The 27,584-nt window shown below is 41.2% G+C and overlaps 1 protein-coding gene across 1 annotated transcript in view; it reads left to right on the forward strand.

Annotated features, from left to right (window-relative positions):
- The window catches only part of MAN1A2 (mannosidase alpha class 1A member 2), a 67,839-nt gene extending 48,118 nt beyond the window's left edge, over positions 1–19,721 (forward strand). The window contains exons 11-13 of the mRNA XM_079761072.1: positions 3,966–4,138; positions 6,480–6,595; positions 13,566–19,721. Of these exons, the coding sequence (XP_079617198.1) occupies positions 3,966–4,138; positions 6,480–6,595; positions 13,566–13,698 (422 nt within the window). The 3' untranslated portion in view covers positions 13,699–19,721. The remainder of the gene's footprint in view (positions 1–3,965; positions 4,139–6,479; positions 6,596–13,565) is intronic.
- Positions 19,722–27,584: the final 7,863 nt, after the last annotated feature.

Raw genomic sequence — 27,584 nt, forward strand, 5'->3', positions numbered from 1 at the left:
TGATTTTCACATTTCATAATGACATTGCTAATGTTAATATGAAACACTGTGATTATGGAAAGAACATGTGAACTAGGATTCAAAATTCCCTTGTTTTACTATATATTATCTGTGAGCCTTAGGCAAACCTTCCTAAGCCTCAGTTGCTCCATCTGCAAAAAATTGGGATATTAGTACCTACCCTATCTTCTTCATAATATTGTGTTGTGAATATAAATTAATTTTAAAAAATTCAGTCAATGAACCTGTGACCCTCTTTGTCATGGTATCCTGCAAAAGATTACTATTGGATTTGTGTCCTATATTTTCAAGTCTTCCACTGTTTTTTATTTATCTTTAATCTCAATTTAGATACATTAATTAAAAAGTACGATCCTAGTTCTGTTCATTTCCTATCAGGTCATTACATCTTCTGCTGTGTTTTCTTGTAGCTATGCTATAATTTTTTGGCCACTGTGTTTAAGAATATCCATTCACTTCTTAGCAGTTATTCTAGCTAAATTCATATGACAATTACTGCCTTGGAATTTCACTTTCATTTGTTGTTGGAATTAGAGTTAACATTAGTCCAAATTTTGGTAATCTTCATATATTTCGCCTTATTGATGAGCATGGCCTACTGCTTACCTTTTAGCTGGGTTTGTAGGAAGCATTGCTAATTCTTTTTATGAAACTGAGCAGTAACTTAGTGGTTGTTTCAAACTTTATAGCTGCATGGGAAGCTAGATTGGTACATTGTTTTAGTTTATTCTGAGGTATAATGCAAAACTGGTACCAAGACTTCCAAAATATAGTACATTGTTTTTCTGAGATTTTAGATTAAAAAAAAAATTCTGAGCATCATTAAAATAGTGACTGTTATATAATTTAATTATTTCATGTTGAAACTGGATAAAGTCTTCCCAAGACCATGTGTTATCACAGTTGGGGGTGGGAGAATTTAATCTGTTTGGGTGCATGTAGCGTCCAATGGACAGAAGACCCATTGAACATAGAGTACTGAATGTCTTTGAAGAGTTTCCACAACTATTTTTTTCCTTAGAGGAAAGGATTCAGGAAAATAGTTTAAGTTCTTCCCTTATTATTAGCGCATTCAAACTATAGTCAAATTGCCTGTCCTAGAATATTCTTTGTGCTTTTATCTTTGGTTGAATTTCTTTCGTTGACTTGAATGTGCTTATTTTCCTATTTGTATGGGTCCTACCTATCTTGGAGTACTATTATGAATTGCATTTCCCCGTAACTTCACCAGCTAATATGTGTCTTCTTTAAACTTACCTTTTATTGTCTTACTACTCACTTTTATCACATTTGATATTTTACTTAAATTTTTTTTTTATTTGTGCATGTCTCTTTACCTACATTATATGATTTTTACATCCTCTGGAGTTCTTGTCCAGGCACTAAATTGTTTATGGTTTTGATTCAATTTTTAAGTGTTGGATTAGTTATTTTCTTTTTAGAAATGAAATATCAAATGTAAGTGGGAAGTTTAAAATAGGGAATAGAAAGTAAATGAAATTGTTTTTTACAACATCCTATGTAATAAAAGTGTAATAGGCAAATCGACTGAATGGAGGAACAACTGGTCTCTATGATGCACACTGACCACCAAGGGGGCAGATGCTCAACACAGGAGCTGCCCCCTGGTGGTCAGTGCACTCCCACCCGGGGAGCCAGAAGCTGGGCTCATGGCTGGTGAGCGCAGCGGGAGCCTCTCTGGCCTCCGCTGCAGACGGGCAGTAAGGAGCGAGGGGTCCTGGACTGTTAGAGCCCTGGGATTGGGCCTAAGCAGGTAGGCGGACATCCCCTGAGGGGTCCTGGACTGCGAGAGGGTGCACACCGGGCTGAGGGACGCCCTTCCCTCCTCTCTCCCCTCCCCTCCCCCCCAGTGCATGAATCTTGTGCACTGGGCCTCTAGTTTCTTAAATAAAGAACACCTATGAAATAGTGCCTTCAGAAACATGAAACTGATGATTTGGCCAAAAGATGTGATAGCTCATACACTTTACACTCACCAACTCCTCACAGGACAATTATGTTATCTTTCTGGTATGTTTTATGTGTGAAATTATGAATGACCAGTAAATGAAATACAATTTTTAGTGAGTTTAAAATATTAGTTCCATGCAGCCAATTTCTCCTTCAATTCAGACAATATTATCATTGTAATTAAGAAGTTATTTAAGGTTAGCCTTAAGATTAACATTTGAAAACTCCAGTTGATTACTTCTTAGCATCATAGTCTTTAAGAAAGGAAAAACATAAGAAATCCAGACAAAATAACTTACCTTACTTTTTTATTGGATTTACCATCATATCAGTACTTAGGATGCTTGACTTTTATCATTTGAAAAGCATTTATTAAATGCCAAATAAGAGTTGATTGTATGTCAGACCTTTCAATAGCTAGATATTTGTTTTCTTACAAAATATTGATAATTTGTTGGTTATTCCTAACTTCAGATCCCATTGAGGATCTCTGGTCAGTGCTTTTTGTACCCCCATAAAGTTTTGCTGACAATTTCAGAGGCTTTTGGACACAAATCTGTCTCCCTCTTCCAAAGTCTCCCGTAGAGTTTGTGAACTTCAGGTTAAAAACCCCTGCTTGAGTTCTGCATCAGCTCTCCAAGACTTAGCCGTATACAAACTGTTAACTCTTCTGGATTACATGTTTTGCTTTTAATAGAACTATCCACCATCACAACAGTATTTTTAGTTTTGTATTTTTTAGGGGGATGGGCATAGTAAGAAAGGCTTTATTTTCACCTCCTTTGAATTGTAATTATTTGGAGCTTATGGTGTCACCTTTGTAATCCTGAAATTGGGCCACAGCAACACGTCATGCCAACATTGATGCCATGGTTTTGTTTATGGTCCACCAGCATTATAGTTTTGTGCTGCCTTTTCTAAGGAAAAATAAAAATGTGCAGTATTATCATGAAAGAGGTGAGAAACCTTGGAACTATTTGCCACCAGTGTAGCCTTGTGAAAAGAAAGATGGCCGCTAAGAGTGGTAATGTGTGCGACTTCCACATCCCAGTGAAATAAGACTTTATATTGCGCAGGTTTAGGGTGCTAGTGTTATTAGAAAGAAGTTTTAAAAAGCTTTTCAAGTAGTGCTATATTCCAGCCTGAATGGAAATCATATCATCCAAGGAATAGTATGTAATGCTGAAATATATGTGTAAATGGACATGTTTTATTCAAACTGGATAGAAGTTTTCTTACAGAATAATTGTTAATTTGTTGGTTATTCCTCACTTTAGGACTAAATGGGCAAATTACTAGGGAAATTCTTGATGATTGGCAATTTCAACCTCTTCCTTGCTGCATGTTTTGATGCTATAGGAGAAGAAAGTTTATTTTAAAAACTGATTTAAGTTTTAAAATATATTACTTTCATATACTGTATTTTATAAGTTTTAGTTTTCTAATATGCTTTAAAAATTATGTATCTACAACTAAATCTAATTCAAGGTCTGAGCTTTAAAATGTCACTGAAAAATAGAAGACCTAACATGTTTTCTTACTTGTGTGTTACATTAAAAGGGCTTTAAAATTGTCTTGACTATTTAAAAAATAATTCTGTGCAGTACAGTTTTCTGTCTCATTTTATTTTGGGCCAAAGCAGAATATGTAATGTGCTTCTGCCTACCTTTGCATTTGTTTCCAAAGGATGACTGGACTCTTACTGATATAAATAGATTTAGCAGTATGTTGGTGTACATTATTTATGAGAGAGACTTCATGTCAGAATAATAGGAATATTTATAAGTCTATTATAAGAAAGCCAAGTGTGGATCTTTTAAAGTCCTTGATTTTGCAAAACAGCAACAGTAAAAATACAACAAATAACAAGAAACAACTTTACTTCACCCCCCATTCCTTCAGGGGAGAAAACGCTCTGGCATGCAAACGCATATGGCTTACTGTGCTCATTTATTTCTTTGGTCGTGTTACAGCATTAAAGCTAGGTCCCGAGTCCTTCAAGTTTGATGGTGCAGTAGAGGCGGTGGCCGTCCGGCAGGCGGAGAAATATTACATCCTCCGCCCAGAAGTCATCGAAACCTACTGGTACCTGTGGCGATTCACTCACGATCCAAGATACAGGCAGTGGGGCTGGGAAGCAGCTCTGGTGGGTAAACTAAGTTTTCATTTCATGTGCAAGAGTGTTACCTCAAGTCCTTCTCTAGTGTTGGGATCCTCCTCCTTGTTACCTCATGTTCAGTAACTGGGACTATCTCTGTTTATCTGATGGAAAACTCTATTAGTCAATTTACGTTTCTTAAGCAGCAGAAGTAAATCTTAGAATCCAGTTTAGTTTTCTATTAGAGGTATTTTCCTATTAGTGTTTATTCATTATTCTTATTGAGTAACTACAGAGTCATTTATAAGGCAATTTTTCACTATGATTATAAAATTTCTATACTTCCTTATTAATGGTCAAACTCCAAAAAAAGGGAAAATATTGTAAAACTGCCCAGATTCACAGCCTGGGTGGATTACCCCCTCTTCATTTTAGCTTGTATTCTTAGTAATTCCTTAGTGGATCACCATAAGAAAGAGCAATAAATTGTTACAAATTTTTCAGATTGATGGACGAATACATAACTTGGAAATGGGGAATTTTTAATGGTTAGTCAGTAAAGAAAGCAAGTGGTTTACTCTTACAGTACTTGCCTTTGAGAGAACCTCATGGCTCTCAGTACCGAGGGAGGAAGAAAATCACTAGTCTTTTTGTGGAAGTATTGCCTATTCCTGGGAATGAGGGGGTGTTTTATTCTCTAAGATATACTAATTATGATAAATAGTACTATCTATGATAAATATTCATATTTAAATTGTTTGACTTAAATCTGTAGTGCAGATAGAATGAGAGAATTCTAGGGAGATAAGTAATGTCAGTAAATTGCTCAGACAAGAATATGCAAGATATATTCTAGGGCAGAACAGAGACCAATTTATATAAAGAGGTTTCACAGTGGCAAAGAGAGAGAGGAGTTTGAAGCCATCGCGTGGATGGCCTTATGTGCCAGTGAAGGAGTATGTACTTTACTCAGTGACTCCGGAAGAAAACGCGCGCGCGCACACACACACACACACACACACACACACACCTCTCAGTTATGACGTAGGTGTTTCTCATATGGGGATGGAAAGACCTTTGCCTATCTAAAAAACGATCATATCTTCTTTTTCTTTACCATCTCCTATCCACCAAAATTCCCTAACTTTAAGAATCTATTATAGGACTACTAAAGATTTTTCAAAGGGGGAGGAACTATTGAAGGCCATTTAGTTGGAAGTAACAAAACACAAGGATCTGATTGTAGCCTGCAGATTGGTGGGGTTGGGAGGCCACTGCTGTAGTCTGGGAATAATGTGATAAAGACTTGAACTAAGGTGAGGACACTCACATGTCATTGGTCATCCAGACCTGGATAGTCCTTACGAAGTTTAACAGAGAATAGTAATGGAAGGTGGGTATATAGAACAGGAGCAGAGGCGGCATTTGTTGGTGCTGTCTTTCCACCTGGGTCCAGAGTTGGGAACGTAGCTGCTAGTGAAATTGCTGCAGTTGAGAAGATAGCCAGACTGTTGCCACAGTGGCTCAGGAACGGGACTCACACTTGTGTTGGTAGCAGTGGCTTACTAAAGCTTTTGTAAATCAAACAGTATTTTCCATAGGGGCAACAGACAGGTAAAGTAATCCTGCAGTGTATCTGACTTGAATGTCCCCTAATATTTAAGGGTTCTTATTTAGAGGAATAAGGAAGATAGATCTGAATTAGGGGTGAAGGGTTTGGGTAGAAGTATCCTCTCATTGAGAAACACTAGGATAATTTGTCCTGTTTCTAAGGTCCTTTTTCCCTACACAGCTTCTTAGCATATGGCCCTACTCTGATCCATTAGAAAGAGGTTTGACAAACTCAAACTTGAACCCATATCTGTCCAAATTTGAGTGAATAGGAGTTAGAATGTTGCTTTTGTAGCCTATATAGACAGACACACAAACAGTAAATATTATCTCATTGCTATTATTATGGAGAGCTTCTAAGTAATGCTTCTTTTTAAAGCATGTTTGGATTATTGTTTATCCTTGGAAGGTATAAAATTGCATTTAAAAAGTTTAATTCAAATTGGCCTCCCTCTTGATTTGTCAGAATTAGTGAGACTTTGTTTTGTCATACAGGTCTCGAATCCAGTGTGAATGACTTCAATTTGACTCCTAAGTAAGGAATGTACAAGATATCTTAAAAAAGATGAAAGAGTTTTGAATAGGGAGAAATTCCACAGGAAACAGGATACCTCAGTCAGTTTTTCCAGAAGGAACTATTTTCATTTGATAATACATTGTATTCTTAAACTGTCAAATTCTCATATAGAGCTCTGTGAACTTTTGACGGGGTCCCTTAACTTGACCTTCCAAACGTAAAATGTGTGTCCTTGATTCTTTTGTCTGATCTCTTTCACAGGCTATTGAGAAGTATTGCCGAGTCAGCGGGGGGTTCTCTGGGGTGAAGGATGTTTATTCCTCGACTCCTGCCCATGACGATGTGCAGCAGAGCTTCTTTCTCGCCGAAACATTAAAGTAAGTGGAGGCCTTTTAAAAATGTTACATCTTTAGTATTTAGCTGCATCTCTAGAAGAATGGCAGGCTATGAGGTAGATATTTAGTCAACTAAGAGTTTAGTACCTTTATTTCCTCCTAGTTCTTTAGTGTGCATTAGAATCACCTGGAAGACTTCTTAAAACACAGATAACTGGGTCATCCTCGCCGTTTCTGATTCAGTAGGCCTAGGGTAGAACCTAAGAATTTGCATTTCTGACAAGCTCCTAGGCGATGTGGATGACGCTGGTCTGGAAACCACACCTGAACTCCCTGCTCTAGCTGGTAAAATCTGTTAGGAGTGATCATGGTGCTTTGATAGTACTAGAGAGTACATGACCATAGTCACCCATCCTTTCATTGGAGAGTCCCGTAAACATACACATAAAGAGACGATGAAAAGGCAAGAAAGACAACTTTATTATTTGGGCTTATACGCTAAACCTCAGGCAGGAAGAAGGTGGAGACCTTAAATATGTCCACTACAAAATAAATAGCTCTTGATACTTTCTCTTTGCTTCATGTTTCTATTTCCTGTCTTTCTGTACCTGAATGCCCCATAAAGTGTCACTTTGTTAAAAAAATGTTTATTTTTCAGATATTGTTCAGGTTACTTGAGGATAAATCAGTAGACAAAAAGGACAAAAATTCCTACCCTCCTGAAGTTTACATGCTAGTATACTTCTAGCTTACATTTTGGTATATTATTAAAATTTATATGTGTCAAACAAAGTGTCATCCTAATAGCCATCTTATTTCAATTATTTTTATTATTCCTACTGCTCTAATTTTCCCATCTTTTCAGTTTGTGCATTATAGAGTTACTTCCTTTTTCCTTCTAATATATCACTAAGTATTTATAATTCCTGTTATATTGCCTCTCCTTTCCATATCTGCAGTTGATGCTAAGCCACACCCTTATTACTGCTGTGATGGTTTAGAACATCTGCTTGGTAGTCAGTTCTCTACTTCTAACAGTCATTTCTGTTTTGATTTATCCTGTGTGATTGGCCTGAGACTCTGAGGTAGTTGATAGAACTCTGGACTGGCAGATAAAACCACAGGAGCTTTAGTTATATACAATCTTGCTGAATGAACATGTCAAAATAAAATTTCTTTGCTTTCAGTTATCGCATCTGTAAACTGTGGAATTTGACCCAAATTATTTAAGAGCTCTTCTTTTATTTTCTTAAGACCAGAAAAATTGTAAGAATAAAATACAATGAGTATTCATGTATCACCTAGATTTAACTATTGTTAACATTTCCTCACTTCTGTATATATGTATGTACATACACACACACACACACACACACAGTTTTACTATTTATTTTTTTAAAAATGTTTGAGAGTTACCAGATTTCTGATACTTACACAAGTATTTCAAGGAAAGGGCATAATCCTGTGTAATCACAGTACAGTTATCACACTTGGGAAAATTTAACATTCATATAATACTGTTGTTTAATATGTACTCCATTTTCAAATTTCTCAATTGTTCTAATAATGTACTTTAAAACTAATTTTTTTAACCCCCAGAGGATCATTTGTTGCCATGTCTCCTTAGTCTTCTTTAACCTTGAACAAGTTTCCTTGCTTTTCATCGTTTGTGACATTGACGAAAGTGTTTAGACTAGTGGCGTTGAAGAATGTCCCTCAGATATATATCCGTGTCTCCTTATGATCGGGTTTAGTTTAAAGATTTTTGACACAAGTATTAAATCTATGTATTTCAGTTCTCAAAAGATTCATGGGAGACTTTTTGTAAAAATTGATAAACTGTTTCTAAATTTCATATGGAAATGCAAAGAACCTGGAATTACCAAAAACAAGTTTAAAAAGAACGAGTTGAAAACCTAACACTACCTGATTTTAAGACTTACTATAAAGCTATAGTGATTGAAGAATTCTGATATAGATACAGGTATCATTATACAAATATCAGAGTGTGTGTATGTGTGTGTGTGTGTGTGTGTGTGTGTGTGTGTGTGTATATATATATATATATATATATATATATATATATATATATATATGGAACAGAATAGAGAATCCTGGGTGGGAAGAACTCAATACATTTATGGACAACTGATTTTTGACAAAGGTACAAAGACAATGAAGTGAGAAAAGATAGGCTTTTCAAGAAAAGGTGCTGAAGTAATTTCATTTCTCTCTATATATATATACAAAAATCAGCTCAAAATGGATCATAGATCAAAATTGAAAACCTAAAAAAAAACAACTTTTAGTAGAAAACATAGGAGAAAATTTTTGTGACCTTATGGTGGGCAAAAGTTTTTTTTAAGATATTGCATCAAAAGCATAAACCATAAAAAAAGGAATTGATCAATTGGTCTAAAAATTAAAAATATCTCTTTGAGAAATGTTTGAAAAAGAATGAAAGAAAATTAAATGAAACAATGAAAAGTGTCTAGACTATATGTCAATAATAAGGTAACATGAAATCCAATTTAAAATGGGGAAAAAGAGTTGAAGTGTCTACTTCACTAAAGAAGATTATAAAGATGACAAATGAGCTCATAAAAAAGAAGTGCTCAATGTCATTAGTGTAATTAGCACTACAAGGAGATGCCACTACACTCCCATTAGGATGTCAAAGTAGACCCACACCTGAAGTGATGTCTGCCTTTACTTTCTGACTGTGGCCTTTTTGTGTGGAGATGTAAGGCATGGAGCATTTTACAATTCTAAGGAAAAAGTCAAGAATATTTCTAAGATCCTCATTACTGGGGGAGAGGGGGGTGAAATTAAAGAACATAATCTGCCAACTCAGAAAACCCTTTCCACAAATGTAGCAGAGAAAGAAAACATTTTTACTGTTGAATAAGCATTAAGCCAGACTGCCATTTGCGTCACTGGCCCATTGCAAAGACCGAAAGAAATCTGGCCTTTCCACACAGCCAGGTTAGGTACAATCCATTAGGTCCTGTGCTGAAGGCAGGTGATAAGAATACTCTCCACAGCACCATTTGCTGTACACAGCTTATTCTAAATTCACGTGGTAACTGGGGTGGTCATCCGTGTTAGTTAATTACCTTTATCCAAAGGAAAAATAATCCATCTTAATTACAGCTTTGAGAAAGACATCTAAACTATCCTCCCATAGTGACGAAGTGATTGGGGTGCTATCTTCCTAAATGTTTACATTTCAAAGACATAGCACCCTGGCCTTTCTGGATTGTAAAACTGGTAAGAGGTTCATTTTGCTTGTAAAAAGATTTACATACATATCAAAGGGATAATTACAATTTTTCTCAAGGCTGTGATCTCAGAAAAAAACAAACACAAAACACAACAAAACTGAGAGAGATAAGGTCTTTTGGTACCAGGAAGCGTTTCATGTATTGTCATTAACCCTTACAAAAAAAAAAAAAAAAAAAACACCCCGGGAGCTCTGATAATGTTCTACTGCTGACTTAACCAACCTTTGTTACCACCTGCCTCTGGGCTGTTTGCCAGATAACCCCAATTGTTTGTGTGGTTTAGATCCTGTCTTTTATAGCCAAAATCATCCTAACTTATTTGACCCCTAAAAGCCGAGGGGCATGAATTCCCCTTAGCTCCCTGATATCTTAGGACAAGCCTAATCCATCCCAGCATACCAGAAATGTCTGCCTTCTTCAGTTAATCTTTAAAAACTGCATGCGTATTTTGCATTTGAATCCATAATATGCCCATGTTTTTCCCCATCTTTTTTCTTCCTCACCCCTTCCCCCCAGAAAACAACTTTAAGATGTGGGGAAAGGTGGAGAGGGGCTGATCTTTTGGAGAGATTAATAATTATGTTTTAATGCATCATCTTTTAGAATATAATTTCCACTGATTATCTTCAATTTAATTTGATTCCTAGCCAGTCAATTCCAAAGACATTATTTAAATAGTAGAAGTATAAATGAAGTTTGAAGTAAGTTATTTTTCAAACTCTTTTTCTTATGAGTTCTTTGTAGTCCTTAATGCAAGCCTTTTTAGAGTTGTAACATCTATCCATAATATGCCAGACATTGCCATTGGTAGTTGTGAAAAAGAATAAACGAGTCATCAAGGCTTGTTTGATAAATAAACAGAGGACTAAGTAAGAGTACATTAACTGGTGGTGGGTTCTTTCAGCCTTACCTTTTCTCTAGAGACACTTAAATGTTTCTCCTCGGACTTGGTTGACTTCTTTCTGAAAACGTTTGCTGTTCAGTTAACACTGTGTTGATGACTTTTCACCTCCCTTGAGTGTCTCATTTAAAAAATATATATATTTTTATTGATTTCAGAGAGGAAGGGAGAGGAAGGGAGAGACTGAAACATCAATGATGATGAGAGAATCATTGATCGGCTGCCTCCTGCACTCCCCCTACTGGGGATTGAGCCCACAACCCGGGCATGTGCCCTGACTGGAATCGAACCTGGGACCCCTTGGTCCGCAGGCCAATGCTCTATCCCTGAGCCAAACCAGCTAGGGCGCATGTCTCATCTTTACATAAGAGAAAACTAAAAGAGATGTAAGTGAACAGCATTTAAAAATAGCTCTGAATGTAACCAAGACACCCAGTGAAACTGAAGTACTTAATAGCACCTTTGTATATACCTACAGGCTCCAGTTAGTGTCATTCGTAATGTGTCATCTCTAACCTTGAAGTACAGTTTCAAAAAAATCTTTATTAGAAGAAAAGAGTATCTAGTAGTCTAGTAGCTGAATTAGATTGTAGACTTTTCTCAATTTTCACAGCAAAGATCATGCTTCTCCAATTGTTCTATTTTTAAACTCTGGGTTAAAAATCTTAAATTTAAATCAGTAATAGTATACCACGTCCTTGACATCCTCTTCTGAATTTATAATCCGAAGTTAAAAAGAGTTGTTTAGCTGTATTACTTTAATTTTAAACATTGACTTTGGTATAAATTTTTAAGTATACACTGTATGTTATTTAAGTCTTGTGTCAGCCCCAGCTCTCCATGCATTGTTTGACTCTGCCTGAAGGGGTCAGTCTTGCTCCCAACCCTGGGACCAGGCAGCAGTGCTGCAATCTTTGTCTTCAAATGACCTCTTCCCTGTGCGTCTCTGGCTCCAAATCTCGCCCTCCTCTCTCTTGTAAAGGTGTAAGTCCTTGGAATTAGGGCCCAACTAAGTCCAGAAGGATTTCATTTCCAGATCCTTGAGGCCCTATTTCCAAATAAGATCACATTTTTGAGCTCTAGGTGGAAATAAATGGGGGGGGGGGGGGGTGCACTATTCAACCCATTATGGTAATATGAAGGTCTTTTTTAAAAAATAATAGCATCTTGCCCTGGCCGGTGTGGTTCAGGTGGTTGATCATCGTCCCATACACCGAACGATTTCGAGTTTAATTCTGGGTCAGGGCACCTGGCAGGGAGCGTGCAGGAGGCAGCCCATGGAAGTTTCACTTTCACATAGATGTTTCTCTCTCTCCCTTCCTCTCTCGCAAAAAAAAAAAAAAAAAATCAAAAAATATATTTTAAAGCAATGGCATATTTTATTATCTAAAACTTTCACATTTGTTATTTTATTGATTTTTATAACATTTATGTTTACCTGAAGTACGTCCACACGAACCCCAAGAGCGTGCTTCTGTTCTCACACAGCGAGCAGACCCAGCAGAGGCTCTTCTGGGGCTGCCTTTCCAGCTCTAATGTCTCTGCCTGCAGCCAGGGAACAAATCAGTCAAGCAGGGCTCGGGGCTCGGGGCTCGGGTCACGGAGTGGGATTGAAGCCTGTGACTCCCCGTTCCAGCTTTACCAGTTATAAGTCGATACGCAGTCTCTACTTACCTCAGCTATGTGTTTTACTCTGTCATCCTGAACTGTAACAGTAAGCAGAAAAAATATTAAAGTCCCGATTTTTAAAATAAATTTTAGCTAAAATACTGTAAAGGAATTCTTTACTGAAGCCTTGTAAGGCCAGCTAATTGCTACTAAGGTCAGGAGTTAGAACCCAGATTTCCTGACTCTATATAACTAGTTTTTTGTTTTTTTAAAATATATTTTATTGGTTTTTCACAGAGAGGAAGGGAGAGGGATAGAGAGCTAGAAACATCGATGAGAGAGAAACATCGACCAGCTACCTCCTGCACGCCCCCTACTGGGGATGTGCCCGCAACCAATGTACATGCCCTTGACCGGAATCGAACCTGGGACCTTCCAGTCCGCAGACCGACGCTCTATCCACTGAGCCAAACCGGTTTCGGCTATAACTAGTTTTTTATGCTCACTTTCATGACCCCCTAGTAGAATTCAGATTGGAATTTGCCCAGCATAATAGGTAAGAATCATTGTGCGTGTCAGATCTATCATTTTTTATTTCTAAGTGACCACTGTGGCTTGCACTTCTCATGGAGAGGTCAGGAATCCTTGCCTTCCTATAAATAATTCTGTTACCCATGAAAAGAGATTAATAATTGTTAAGCCTCCTAAACATCCATCTTTCTGAAACCTCTATTAAATAGTTGGCAGCACCTGCAAAAACTATTAATATATTAGTGTATGAAAGTTCTTGCTATGTCCTAATAGTGTACTTATTTACTTCAGTATTTATTTACCAATGTCAGTTAATGGACTTCTAGTTATGCTATGTAAGCTGCCAAAACATATGACTGATGTACGTTATGTTTAAAAGAATGTCTGAAAATTATGAAGTGGTTTGTTTACGCCATTTTACAGCATTGTTTTATGTGCTTCAAACAGGTACGTGAACTTGTTCCTTAACCCTCTCATTTCAGAGCTCTGGTTGTGTAGCTCACGAGTTTTCTTATGTGCTATTCTGGAACACAGTGTTTTTGTTTTAGATCATTTGAGTGGCTGGGGTTTGTCCTCTGATGTGCTTTTCATTAAAGCTGCTCAAAGTAGTTACTGGTGTCCTCTGCCATTCTAATTGGACCATGGGATCTTCTTGTTGAATTCTAATTGGAGCTCCTTTTATTTGCAGGTATTTGTATTTGCTGTTCTCCGGTGATGACCTTTTACCTTTAGACCACTGGGTGTTCAATACAGAGGCTCACCCTCTGCCCGTGTTGCATTTAGCCAACACCACACTTTCAGGAAATCCTGCTGTTCGATGAAAGCAGCTCCAGAAAGACCATTCTCACCTGTGTTTTGTTTACATGGACCCTACAGAGGAGTCTGGAGAGGGGCTTCTGAAAACCCGAACCTCTACATCAACATGGCAGGGTGAAACATGACTCGCTCCCCACAGACTTTCAACTTGTAGATATCTCAACTTTGAAATAATTCCGTTTTATACCTGACCAAAACGTACTCCGGTGTGTGTAGGATGGAGACCTGGTATACTTTGATTCTTAACGAGACGGTCACATGAGCAATTAGGCCAGTTACTCTCCGATACTGTTTTTCGAGTCCAGGAACCTGGAGGCTTGACTTCTAAGAATAAGCCAGAGCGTGGAGCGTCTTCAGGAGTCCGAGATGGCCTTGGCACCAGTTTCATTTGTCTCCTCCCGAAGTGGAGCAGCTTTCAAATCAAATATTTACGCATTGTTTAGCCCCCTTTTCTCCATTTTTAATAATGGAATGAACTAAAATAAACAAGAACCAAAAAACAGTGTACCTGGATCAGCAGCAAGAAGACTCGGAAAAGAAACAGAAATACCCCTGTCTGAATTTTCAAGTTCCCCGTTGGATGACCAGACTGGCAACCATTTCAAGTCCCAATCCATTCCATTGAAATTTCTTGGTTAAATTTAATTTTCTCTGGGGTGTGATCTTACAAAGAATTATTCCTCAAGTCTTTGTCTCCATATGGAATCATTGAAGCTGTTTGTCATGACCACTACTTATGAGCCTGGGTTGGGGATTTGGTGCATGTCGTTCAGTCTAGTGTTGGTAGCATGACAAAAAGTGGAGGAAATGCCAGTTTGTTGCCTTGAAACCTGTTCTAAGAGAAAGCGTTGGTTTTTTTGGTAGGAGGCTATTTTTCTAAACCAGCAAATCTACCAAGTACATTTTAACCTCATTATAAACTTAGTAGAATCCCTCAACTTACAACTATATTTATGTGGCTGGGCAAAATTCATTATACTGTTATGCAGCTCTGAATTTCCTTGGTGAGCTAAATTACTTTCACAGCTTATTAAATCAAGAACAAAATACATACAGTAAAATGTCCTTAAGTAGTCTATCTGAAATGGGGACACGGGATCCTTTATTATCTCATCAGATGACTAAGCTTTTCAAAAATATTCTTATGTAAAAATAAACTTAACTTTTATTTTCTCCAAGGATATTTAAAGGAACCCAAAGAGTTAACCAAAATAGCTGCAAAATAATTTTTAGTAATAAAAGTAAGATGTAATTAATCATATTACACTGAATTTGGGATAGAGCTAAAGGATTTTCTCATGCCATCAATAGATTTTGCAAAGATAATTCTTTTTAAATAAATTAATTATTTCTTTATATTTGGGGGAAGAACTTAAATTTTATCAAAAGCTATATTTAAGATAAATGTCTAATGCTTATACATTTTCTGTCCCTTGAATTTATGTCATAGTGCAGGACACTTTTTCTTCTTTATATTTAATACAAACAGCTCCCATTGATAATAAAAGTTGGGAGTAGTATAATTAGTCTAATATCTAGTCTGAATTTGCAGATTTCATGAGATAATGTGTAAGAAGCCCACCTTGGAATTCTGAAGGCCTATTCCCTTATTTTGATACTTCTTTTTAACCTTTCATGGGCATGTAGATTTAAATTGGGAAAAAATTTACAAATTCATATAAATATTTTCTAAGGGTGATCATCTTATCCCACAAATAGTCAGTCTTCACATTTCAGCAAATGATCAATAATGATAACCACTCCCAAGTTTTTCAGTATACATAGAAAATAAGGATGTGGAGCCAGATATATTATTTAAGTCTTTAAGAGAGTTTGGTTTTAGCTCATATTTTGAAATTGTAATATCTTTTACTACTTGAAAATTAAGATTTTAAATGAGAAGGGTAGATGACTGTTACTTCAGAAGAGAAAAGGAAAAAAAGTATTTGGTTCTAAAAAATTAAAAACTTGAGTTGACAACGACCCCGAATGGCTGTGTAGATGGCAAGAACCCTTCCTTGCTTAGTTCAGAAGAATTCAGAGTTAGGGGCCCTTCTGGGTTCCCGAGGAAGCTCTCAAGGAATCAGACACAATGCTCACTCCTGAAGTGCTCTGTCGTATTTCTCAAACGACTGAGCGTAAAGGAAGGCAAAGAAGTGTACAAGCAAATAGTCTGAGAGGGACAGTGGGAGGGTCTTCACCACGCCCCTGCCCTCCTTGTGAGCTTATAGTAATGCGTCCAGTTTTTCCTTCTGGATACCAAAGGCGATTAAAGTCAGCTGCAAATGACTTGCCAGTGTCATGTTTGATTTTTGTTATGGATTTTTAAAATCATTTCCTCCGAGATCAGTCCTTATGCCATATTCTGCTTAATTTCCAAGAGTATTCTTTACTTCCTTCTGTCCTTGATAGTCCTTTGCATTTTGCAGGCCTATTTCTGAGGTTAAATAACTCATTACATGTATAGAACCTTCTGCAAAGAACCTAGAAATGCTCTTTTCCAGGTGTCTCCTCAAAGAGTAGGCACCAAGAAAAAACAACAACAACATGTTGGAACACCCCTCTACCGTCTACATTTATTTCTTTTACAGTTTTAGAATCACACCTTTTGTTCAAACCAGGGTAAAGTTGTTAAGGCCAAGAGAATGTGGACCTGACCAAAAAGAAGACTCAGTGCAGAACAGTAAGTCCCGAGGCAGAGGGTTCTTCCTTCCCGGTGGGCATGTGTTGTTTGGTGTCTCTCTCGACACCAGCTCATTCCTGTTTCTGAGCAGATGTGGATATGTAACTGGGTATTGAGGGAATGTATTCCTTTTGTGGAAGGTTGACCCTGATTTTCTGTGGTGTCAGCTAGGGCGACCCAGGCCTTCGTTTGGTAGATTTTAACCTAGCAGTTTGAAATTTTGATCATCTTTCGTTACTCTCCGTTGCCAAAGTCTTTGTCAAAACTACAAGTATGCCGGTAAAAGATTGTGCTTGCCGTTCTCATTAGGCAGTGTCTCCTTAAGCCTGGGTTTCTCTGAGTGAATGCATGGGTGAGTGAGAGAATGATGAACAAACATGCAGTGCCCACTGCGTGCCAGCAGCATGCTAGGCAATTTCCAGCATTAGAACACTTTGTGGTTCCAGTGGCATTATTCTCTGTATGAGGAGTTCATACCATTTCAAATGTTTCCCAGTATGAATCACGTTGCAAAATGCTGCATTTTATATCTCATTGAAATTGAGAGTAATAGAAGTTGTTTATATTTTAAACAATGCGTTACTATATAATCCAAATAGCTATAATTGTAGTTAATAACTAACATCTCTTGGAAAATGTCAAAGAAATATTTGATTTCTGATGCAACTTTGACTAAAATATTTGGGAATACAAACATTCTTATTTTGCTAAATCACTTTAATTAGGTAATTAAAAATTAATGTTTTCTAGAAATGCTGCTTATTTTCTATTCAAAAATGTTGGCACATAATTCATGGGTAAAACTTGCGGTTGTGTATTGTTTTTGCTCTGTTGTGTGTCCTACTAGTGGTTCCATGCTGTTAAATATAAAGAAAAATATACTAACCTATTTTTAAGTTTCAAATAATAGTTCCCAGTAATGGTATTTTGGGATCTTATTTTTCCTTAGGTTTCTTTCCCCTCAAATTGGCCAACTCATATCTTATCTGCTCTTTACATAGATTTATACACAAATACAAGTATACACAGAGAGATTTTTAATACTGTGTATTTGATAACTAATAAACACAATTGTTAACTGGGTTTGGCTGCACAACTTCTAAGCAAAATATTGGAATAACCCAATATGTTCTGGAGGTATTTTAATGCACTTATTCTGGTTCAAGAACATTGGTGGTGGTGATTTCCTGTTACTTTGGCTCATTTAGGTCATGATGGGGATGTTCCTTTTGGCTTATGGCTCAGCAAGCTTTTCTGTAAAGGTCTAGACAAATATTTATGCATGAGCCATCCACTCTCTGTCTCTGCTACTCAATTCTGCAGCTGAAACAGGAAAGCAGATATAGGCAGTATGTAAATGAAGGGGCATAGCAGTGTTCCAATAAAACTTTATTTACAGAAACGTGGAGGGCTGGATTTTACGCACGGGTCACAGTTGTTAATGTTGATCCCAAAGTTTAATTTGTGTAAAACCCTGTAATATTTGATTGCATCTTTCCTTTGCATTTGAGTTCTGTAATTCATTTTTAAAGCGAAAAGATGTGTATGTGTAAGATTGTATGTATTTGTGTAACCTAAGGCTATATATTTTATTGTCTTGAAGATAGATATGCTCTTCTGGGGTCTGTTCAGGTTTCATGATGCAGCTCTCATGAGGGAGGCACATTTTTTGTTCCTGGGGTGTGCTGTCAGCCACGACACTGGCCTTGCCTTGTCATTTAATGCCACACTTCTGGAGTCCCCAGGTAAAGTGAAGTGTTTCTGTGGTGTCGAAATAGTCATCCTCACTAAGTTCTACCTGCTCATTGACCTTTGGCCCAAGACTCCGGATTGCTGGGGCTGCAGAAACCCCTCCGCCTGAGTGCTTCTAGCCCTCCAACTGTACGATTGGACTGCTGACCTTTGTGCCGCAGAATCCAGTCTCGAAAAATTTTCAGCAGCAGAAAACGGGTTATGTGCCATTTGGCAGCCACTGTTGCCCTTTTAGACTGCAGGAGGGTCCTGCCCCTGCGCCCTCCAGACCTGCCCACATCTGAGAAGTGGTAGCCAAAGGTAGCCCCCTTCCTCCTCCTCTGCATCACTCTCCTGAAGCCCTTCACTAGTCAATAGCATTATTTCACAGTGCCAGTAGGCATCAGACTTAAATTCAGGTACCTCTCAATCTCAACCTTACACTTGATGTTGAACAAGCCATCCATTTTAAACTTTGCTTGAGCCCAGCAGAACTCATGAAATGACAGTACCCTATTCCCAGTAGGCACATTGCAATGCACCGATCATCCTGAGCTAATAGATTTCTCAGAAGTTTATCGAATATTTCACAATTTTTGGAAATTCTAGAGGAGGAGAAGCCTGTAGTCAGAGGGACAGGGAGCACACATTGTAAATGAGCTGCCTCTCTAGGTCCAACACACTGCAGGCCACCGCAGCTCAGTGTGAAAGTGAGTGAGGTGACAAACACATAAACCCACACACAGGATTTTAAACAACGGCAAAGGTCTTGAAGCTATTGGAGTACTACAGAATTGTACTGCAGATTGCATACCAGAAACTTCCATGGAGACAAGCTCAGCTTTCGGGGAAAGTTACTTTTTAGGAAATTTGGAAGTTAGCTTTTGTGGGATTAATTAAATAAAGTACCCCCCCCCCCCATTTTAATTACTGGATTGGGAAGTTGAAATGCCATGGCTCAATCCCACTGGTCTCAGATTCACTTGATAGAATTTTCCTTAAACTATTTAAGTGGGGTAAGTGTAATCTCTTGAATCAGTACCCACTGACCGCTCCTGAACTGATTTCCAGTCATGTCCTCTGTATGTGATTTTTATAAATTAAAGGTAATATTGTATATTAAAGATCAAATAAAGATGTTCTTTAAGTGAAAAGTCTTTGTTTATCCTTCATTTGTACCCAGTGATGACAACACAGTTCAATCTTCTTCCTGTTACAGAACACATTTGCCTCTTACAATAACTGACAGTCTTCCGTCTCCCACATTCAGAGAATATATCCTCTGGTTCGGCTGATCGTGTCACGTTCCTTGATGTTATAGAAAGGTGAAGACCGGGCTTAAAGGTAATTTTTATTTCATCTTACTCAAAGAAAACCAGTATTACTGTGCCTGTTATCTCCTCAGACCTAGTCTAGTCCAACCTCTGAGATCATCAAACTTAACAATACCCAAATCACTGGATCTCAATCACATTAAAATCTGACCTGACTGTGCTTAATGAATAGAAACAGCTAGACTGTAGATAGTGGTTTATAATCTATAGATACTCTAAATGCAGATATTTAAAACCCTGTACTCGGGGAGCATCAAGTAAAGTAGTGGTAAAACCTGAAATACCAGCCAGTTTATATCCTCCAGGTCTAATTCTTCCTGGCACAATGGATTTCAACTTAATCAAAATTTTAAATAGGAACTTGACATTGTGACTGTAATTAATTGTGGACTTGCCTTTTCAGAAGCAATTAAAGCAGGACCAGATAAAAGAACAAGGATCCCTGAGTGACTGTAATTTGATAAAATCTGGGCCTCTCTCTCTCTGCCAGTAGCTGAAATTTTTATTATTTCACTGAGTTACAAAAGACGGTCAACAACATGCAAATAGCATTCATATTAAGAGTATGGGTTCCTCACTGAGAGTAGATTCTTCAAGTAACTGATGTGTGACCTGAATTTTAAGAGGAGGGAGAGTTTGAAGATAAGGGAGAAAGGAGCTATTTGACAAGGCACAGATACCTGAAGAAGCAGTGGGAATGAGGTCCCAAGCAAGGTGGGAAGACTAGCCTTGAGCCCGAGAAGGGACACCCACTTCACGGAGACCTGCAACAAACACAGTCTCACACAGTCCTCCTCAGGCCCTGAGACCCCGGTGTCCGTGGCCCAGGCGCACCCGCCCAGATCCCCGCAGTGGCTCTCCCTTCGGAAAGTCTGGGTTCCACATCTACCAAATAGCCCATAAGTTACAAGAAAAAAAGGGGTGGTGGGGTGTCATTTTGGAAGAGGTTACGGGACTTCCCTGAAAATACTTATCAAAACTTTAGATGACTCCCTGAAATAGTTAGCATGGGTAGTATTTTGAAACAGTTCAGCAGTAAGAAATGTGTGCCACCAGAGGGCGCTAATCAATCAATCTTGTTCTCCCTCCCTTTCCCTCTCCCACTCCCTCTCCAGCCCTCCCTCCCTCTTCCCTCTTCAGCCTTCCCTCCCTTCCCTCCCTCCCCCCTCCTTTATTTTAGAGATGCAGTGAAATCTCTGACGTACATTTTGCTGCACCCTGACATTAACAGAGGGACGCCACAGCTCGGCTGCCAGGTAAGCCTGTGACTAAGGACCTGCTGGGACCTACAGTAACCTCAGCACAGGATTCCGCCATCCCGGGCTCATGCCCCATTGAAACCAAGTCAGTGATGAAATGTTTGCCAGACAGAAGACAAATATTGCCTTAAAAAGACTTCCATTTCTTTCCAAATATGACCTCCCCTTAGAAAGGACTTTGAACTAATAGGTAAAAGTTATTAGAGGATGAAAAATATATCGGAAGCCAGACCTAGAAAAAGTCTGATTTGAACCCTACAAATAATTTTAGCTGATAGGCTATGGAATAGTATACTTAGTGGAATTTAAAAATCAAATTGTAATTACAGTACATTTTTATTTTTATGGAGTTTATTGGGGTGACTTTGGTTAATAAGATTTTATAGGTTTCAGGTATACAATGCTATAACCTATCATCTGTATATTGTGTTGTGCGTCACCTCCCCAAGTCAAGTCTCCTTCCAGCACCACTCACAGCTATTCTTGTTTATACAACGCTGCTCGAGTCCTTTTGGACATTTTTTTTTTCCTTGAAACATTCATTGAACATGTATGTGGCAAGACGCCGGTGATGGGAGACGGGAGATACAGAGCCAACTATGATACTTGAGTGTCCTCTGGGCTAGACCAGGGTCAGCAGGTGAGCCAGAAATGTTTCCTAGTCAAGGTATGTTCCCAGAGCTACTGGAACTCGGAGAAGAACCTGCTGAGGGTGGGGCAGGAGGGTGTGGCCGAGAGAGAGCAGGAGAATCCCAACCATCCTGATTCCCGTGTTTGGAGAAGAAGCAACTTGACTGAAATGCAAGGAATGACAAGGTTGTCGGCTGTGATCGGAATTGGCTGTAACAAACAAGGCAAAGACATTCTAGGAAAAGGAAACATCCCGTTTAAGACTTAGGAGGGGCGCAATTGGGAATTTGTCCTTCAGCATATTCATTTTGCAATTCCTACCAGACATCTGAGCGGGTGTGGAGCATAAACTGTTGGTCGCATGAACCTGGAGTTCAGGAGTCTGGGCTGCAGATAGGAATCTGGTTGATCAGCAGGTAGCAGTTGGGACTTGTTGAGATCACCTAGAGCAGTGATGGGCAACCTTTTGAGCTTGGTGTGTCAAACTTCGCCAAAAAACTGAGCATAACTCGGGTAGTGTGTCACTTTGAGGAAAAAACATTATTTCGCAAATGTGTTTCATCCTCAGGATCAGCAAATGTTTCATCCTCGGCATGCGGCCGCCTCAGCGGCCGCGTGTCATCAGAAATGGCTACGCGTGTCAGTGCTGACACGCGTGTCATAGGTTCGCCATCACTGAGGTCCTAGAGACTTGGGTCACTAAGGGGAGAGAGGGGAGAGAACCCATCCCAGCGTCTACAGGTCTGTGCGATGAGAAGCTGGAGAGGCGGGGGAGGGGGAGGGGGGGACTATCCTGGGACTGAAGTTACCTGCACCCTCTCGTGGAGGACAGTTTAAAAAGCCAAATGAGATTTTAAAAACAAAAGAAAAAAAATTTTTAAGGCATTTAAGAGCTGCAGGCTATTGAGGGGTTGGTCAGACCAAATTTGAGGAGTGGCCCCAAGGGAAGAAGTGACCCAGCTGCCTTTGACCCAAGGACATGGTGACCAGGAAGCCTGACCGGGAGGGACAGCGAGCTCCGCGGCTGTGCCCAGGGGAGCATTGGGCCCGTCCCCACCCGGATTCCCTGGCCGTGTCCAGGCACTAATGGCACCCTGTGTGGCACCCTGTGAGGCACCGCCAGAAAGGACCAGGGCAGGACCTCTGTCCCACAATCCGGGGGCTCGGGACAGCTCAGGCCCAGGAGTAAATGCACAGGTGACCTGGAGGTGGGTCCCTCCTTCCTCTCATCGGCCTCAGGAGCCCACAGCAGCGTGGGGCACCGGGAGGGCCCGGGGGGCGGGGGCACCGATGGAGCGCGTCGGGGTCTGGTATGCCACAGGGCACCTCGGAGGCTCTGTCCTCACGGGCCAGCCGGGCCTCCAGCACAGCACGCAGGAGCGGCCCACGTGGCTTTGGACCAGGCTCCTCCAGGCAGGGAGCAGGGACTTAAGCAAAGGGGACTCATGAGAAGGACACAGGGGCTCAGCCCCTGCAGAGAGCTGGAGGCACAGGCTTGTGGAAGGGGCAGGAACTAGGGGTTCAGGACACCAGGCCCCAGAAAGCCCCAGGCAGGAGGCCGCTGCCAGGCACAGCCTCACCCTGGGACCATCGCAGACCTGTTCTTAGGGGGCCTGGCGTGGCGGGTGTGAAGTTTGGGTTTTGGGGTGAACAGGGAGGAGGGGTTCGATTGCTCACTCTGGCTAGCAGGGTGAGGGCGCTTTCCGCTCACTGAGACTCCGGTCGGGGTGGGCTCTCACACTCAGAAGTCAGTGTAGGGCTGGCAGCAGCAGCACCAGGAGGCAGGAATCCCGTGAAGTCCAACACTCCGTGCAAGTCCCAGGCCTGGTGCGCATTCGCCGTGTGAGCGTGAGCCACGAGTCTAACATGTCTGAGCCTCAATTTTCTCACCGGAAACTGGGGTGATAGCGCACCTCTAACAGGTGTCCCCACACGCATCCCGAGGGCAGGCCAGCTGAGGCTCAGACGTCCTCGCTCCCTTCCCCATCCTGTGGACTGGAGCCCGGATGAGGGTCAGGCTTCGCTCACAGACCGGCCATTCAACCGCAGCCTTGCTCAACCCCCTGGCCACTGTGGCTCCTGCGCGTGGAAGGTGCTGCTGAACATCGTGCGGAGACTATAAATCCTCGGCAACTCAGGTTCCTGTCTTTCACCTTAACGACAATCACCTGTACTCCAAGCCCTTCTCAAATGCCAGGCACCGGGCTCATCCCATCACAAGCGGCCTCGTGCCATCCTCGGGACAGCGGGAGGCAGGTACTGTGATCTCTCCCGTTTTCAGCTGAGCAGACAGCCTCTGAGAGGCTAAGCTGCTTCCCCGCGGTCCTGTGAAATGAGCGCACCCCTGACCCCTGGGACACACCACCTGTGACAGCGGCTGACTGAGCCCGCCCACAAGCCGGCCCGGCCATGCAGCTCACAGCAGGAAGCCAGCCTTCCCTGAGAAGTTACGGGGATCCTGCGTTTCCTGCAGTTGGGGGGCTGTTCTTCCACATCCGGGTCCAAGCGTGTGCCAGGGCTGGAGCTCTGGGCGGCCCCCATGGTTCTGCCCCTAACGAGATCTCAGGAGAACCCCAGCCCTCCCTGGGGTTCTCAGAGGAAGCAGCCCCAGGGAGAGGCCCACATGGGCCTGAGGATCCTCTGTGCTGGGGCTACCGCTTACAGGAGCTGTGCTGTCCATGGGGGACCCCGAAGCACGCAAGAATGAGAAGGCTAGACCCCTGGAAGCCTCCAGGCCGGGCGAGGACATCCTCTTGAAGGGGCACCAGTGTGACACGATGGTGGGCAGTTCCCTCTGGGCGCTCAGGACCCAGCACCCCTCAGACCAGATCCTGAAGTGGCAGCCTTGTGCGTGGAGGGCAGAGGGAAGCAGCTCGCACCTGCTTGGGCAGGAATGGCTCGGTTCATCTTACCCCTTGGAGGAACTGCTTCCAAGAAACACAAGAAGAAACGTTCTGAGGACTGGGTATTTTTCCACTTGGCAAACGCCTGTGATTTATAGGACACACGGTACTCTTTCCCGACTCCGGTCCTTTCCTTCTTCCTCCACCCACGATCCTGGCCGCCTGGCTCAGGCCGAGGGCCCAGGTCAGCTGTACACTCAGCTCCGGGCCTGTGTCTCTTGGTGGGAGGACCAGGGAGACCGCCAAGGAGAGGGGCCGCCCAGCTGCCACCAGAGCCTGCAGCTCATCCTCAAGGGCCAGCAAAGTTTCTCGAAAAGCAAAAGTCCACCTTGGCTTCTCCGGAGCCGGTAGGTGTCAGAGAGACCTCGGTGGGCATGGCTCCTGGTTTCGCAGCGTGTCCCCAGAGTAGGGGATGCGCAGGGCAAAGCCACCCGCCACCCTAGCCACAGAATGAAGTGTCTGTGGCTCTCACCAGCTGGGGCCGAACAGCCACCAGCATCCTCCTAAAAGAAGCTAGAATTTTTAAACAAATGTAGTTTGGAGGGGTCCTAGAGACTGTCCTCAGAGACAATTTGCAAATTAGGAAACCCAAAAGAAGAAAAAAAAAATGGAGAGAGGGAAGAGGTTTTTTTAAAAAAAATGTATTCAAGCAACATGTGTTTATTTACAAAGTACATTCTATAATCATTAGTGCTGGGTCACTGGAAGGCTTACAAAGATTAGTTATATTTAGTTCCTACCCTCAGGGGCCTATCAGGAAAATGACCCCCAAAAGAGCCTCATCCCATCTAGTGTTTTTGTCCATAATTCTTAGATCTGGTGTTTTTGTCCATAATTCTTAGATCTGGTGTGCTCTGGCAGAAGTGACTCAGCTAACAATTAGGCTGAAGGCATTTGGAAGGCAGCTATGCTCACCACTATACCACCAACGCCGACTAGGCTGAAGGCATTTGAAGTTAGAGTTAGTGTAGCCGGTATGAGTTCAGCTCACCTCAACAGCGCTGAGTGGGCATCTGCTGTGTGATAGGTACTGGGCCCGGCATCAGGGATGCAGAGGTGAATGAAATATAGTCCCTGTCCTCAAGTTCACAGTCTAACTGTATCCGGAATACAAGTGGAATAAGCGCCATGAAGAGGCAGGACCTGCTGTGGGCAGAGAGAGAAGGGCCACGTGGCTGGGAATCCAGATGCTTTCTGAAGAAGGTGGCAATGAAGAGTTAAAACAACCCTCCCCAGCCTCCGTCTGTCCTGTGCCTCTTTGCTCTTCCCAGCCAAGTCAGTTTATTCATGCATTTAGTCATTCATTCAGACATTCACTAAATATTGATTAAGCTCCAAGGTGTCCTCAGCGCTGTTCGCAATATGGGGATACAGGATGAGTAACACAGATAAAGTCCCAACAATCTGCATCCCTTCCAGTCGGGTGGGGATGGATGACAGAGACCAACAAACGAATGAAATAAATAAGAGCTCAGGGATGTTGCAAATACAAACAGAACAGGGCGAAGGAGACAACTAGTGCGTGTGGATGGGGAAGGCCACGTGTGATGCATTCCACACGCGGTGTTCGAGAAGCCTTCTCCGAGGTGGAGACATCTGAGTGAAGAGGCAGAGTGAGCCTGCGCCCCCGGGGGGAAGAGGATAGAGGGGACGGCTAGTATGAAGGCCCTGAGGCAGAAACACGTTTGATGGCCGATGGCAGGAGCACCGTGATGAGCCGAAGAATAGTGAGAGACCGTGGATGGAGAGGCAGGCGGGCCTGACTGGAGGGGCCAGGTGAGGAGTCTGGATTGTATCGAGGGGTGATGGAAGCCCTGGAGGGCTTAATGATCTGATATGTGTTTTTAATAGATGATTGTGGCTGTGGGGTTGAGAAAAAGCATGAAAAGGTCAAGACAGGAAGCAAGGACACCTTGTAAAATATTTTCAATTTGAGAAAAAATAAATAGAGTTGACCTTTCTGATGATGGGAAATAACAAGAGGAGTCAGGCTGGGGGTGGGGGACTTCAGGGCTCAAGTTTGGACCTCGGTTTAACATGCTCATTAGATGTTTGAGTGGAGACACTGAGCAGGCAGCCGGGATAGTTGAGTCTGAACTTCAGGGAGGCGTCAAAAATACCCACGGCCACCCAGAAGGCAAGGGAGGTGGGACTCCTGACAGAGGGCGTTAAGATTTGGCATGCAGGACATTTTTACGACTTCTTTTCTCAGAGAAACCTCCATAGAATGATGAGGGTAAAAGCCAAATTGTGGGTGTGAAGACAATGAGTAGAGATTATTCTTTCAAAAGAGCCAACAATTTTGGTTTTGTTTACTCTCTATTTCTTTGTTTTCTATTTCATTAATTTCCACTCTTATCTTTATTATCTCCTTCTTTCTACTATCTTTGGGTTTTCTGTTCTTTTTCTAAACTCATAGGGTAGAGTCTTACCTAATTAATTTTCAGCGTTTCTTCTCTTCTGATGAAAGTGTTTCAGGATATAAAAGTCTCCAAACATCGCATATGCTGCATTCCACAGGCTTTGATATGTGGTGATTTCACCCTCATTTAGTTCTGAGTATTTAACATTTTCATCCTGAATTGTTCTTTGACCTGCCTTCTGTCTCATTCCAACAAGGATGCCATTACAGAGATAAGTTTACTGCAGAACACCAACAGAAATGACTGACAGATTTGAATAACAAACAAATGGACATTCTGGCAATGAAAAATGGAAGCACTGAAATGAAAATCACATTTGATGGATAAAACAGAAGATTAGACACACCAAAAGAGAATTTATTTAGAATGCAGCAAAGAAATATAAAAACATGTACAAAATGAAAGAGTTCTACATCAAAGAAAGACTAAGAAGGCCTCATATATCTGATTGGAGTTCTGAAAAAGAGAATATAGAGAGAATGGAGGCAAGGCATAAGGATATTCTAGAAATGATGAAAAACGCAGATGAACCCAGATCCAGGAAGTATAAACTATCCTGAGGAGGATAAATTAAAAACAAATCCATGCCTAGACACATTGTAGTAAAATGGCAAAACGTCAAAGACAGAAGACCTTGAAAGCAGCCAGAAAGAAAAGACAGATGACTTAAAAAGGACAGTTAGAATGACAGTTGACTTCTCCACAGAACAATGGAAACCAGAAGACAAGCCCTGAAGTACTGAGTGGAAATAGCTGTCAACCTGGACTTGTGTACTCAGCAGAAGTATCATTCATGAATAAGAACAACAAACTGACTGGAAGTGAAACAGAGAGCATCTACCACCCAGAGAACTATTCTAAAGAGTAAACTTCAAGGGCCCTGACTGGGAGGCTCAGGAGGTTGGGGCATTGTCCCGTGCACCAAGAG

Source organism: Cnephaeus nilssonii, assembly GCF_951640355.1.
Source record: "Cnephaeus nilssonii genome assembly, chromosome: 21".
NCBI classification, from domain to species: domain Eukaryota; kingdom Metazoa; phylum Chordata; class Mammalia; order Chiroptera; family Vespertilionidae; genus Cnephaeus; species Cnephaeus nilssonii.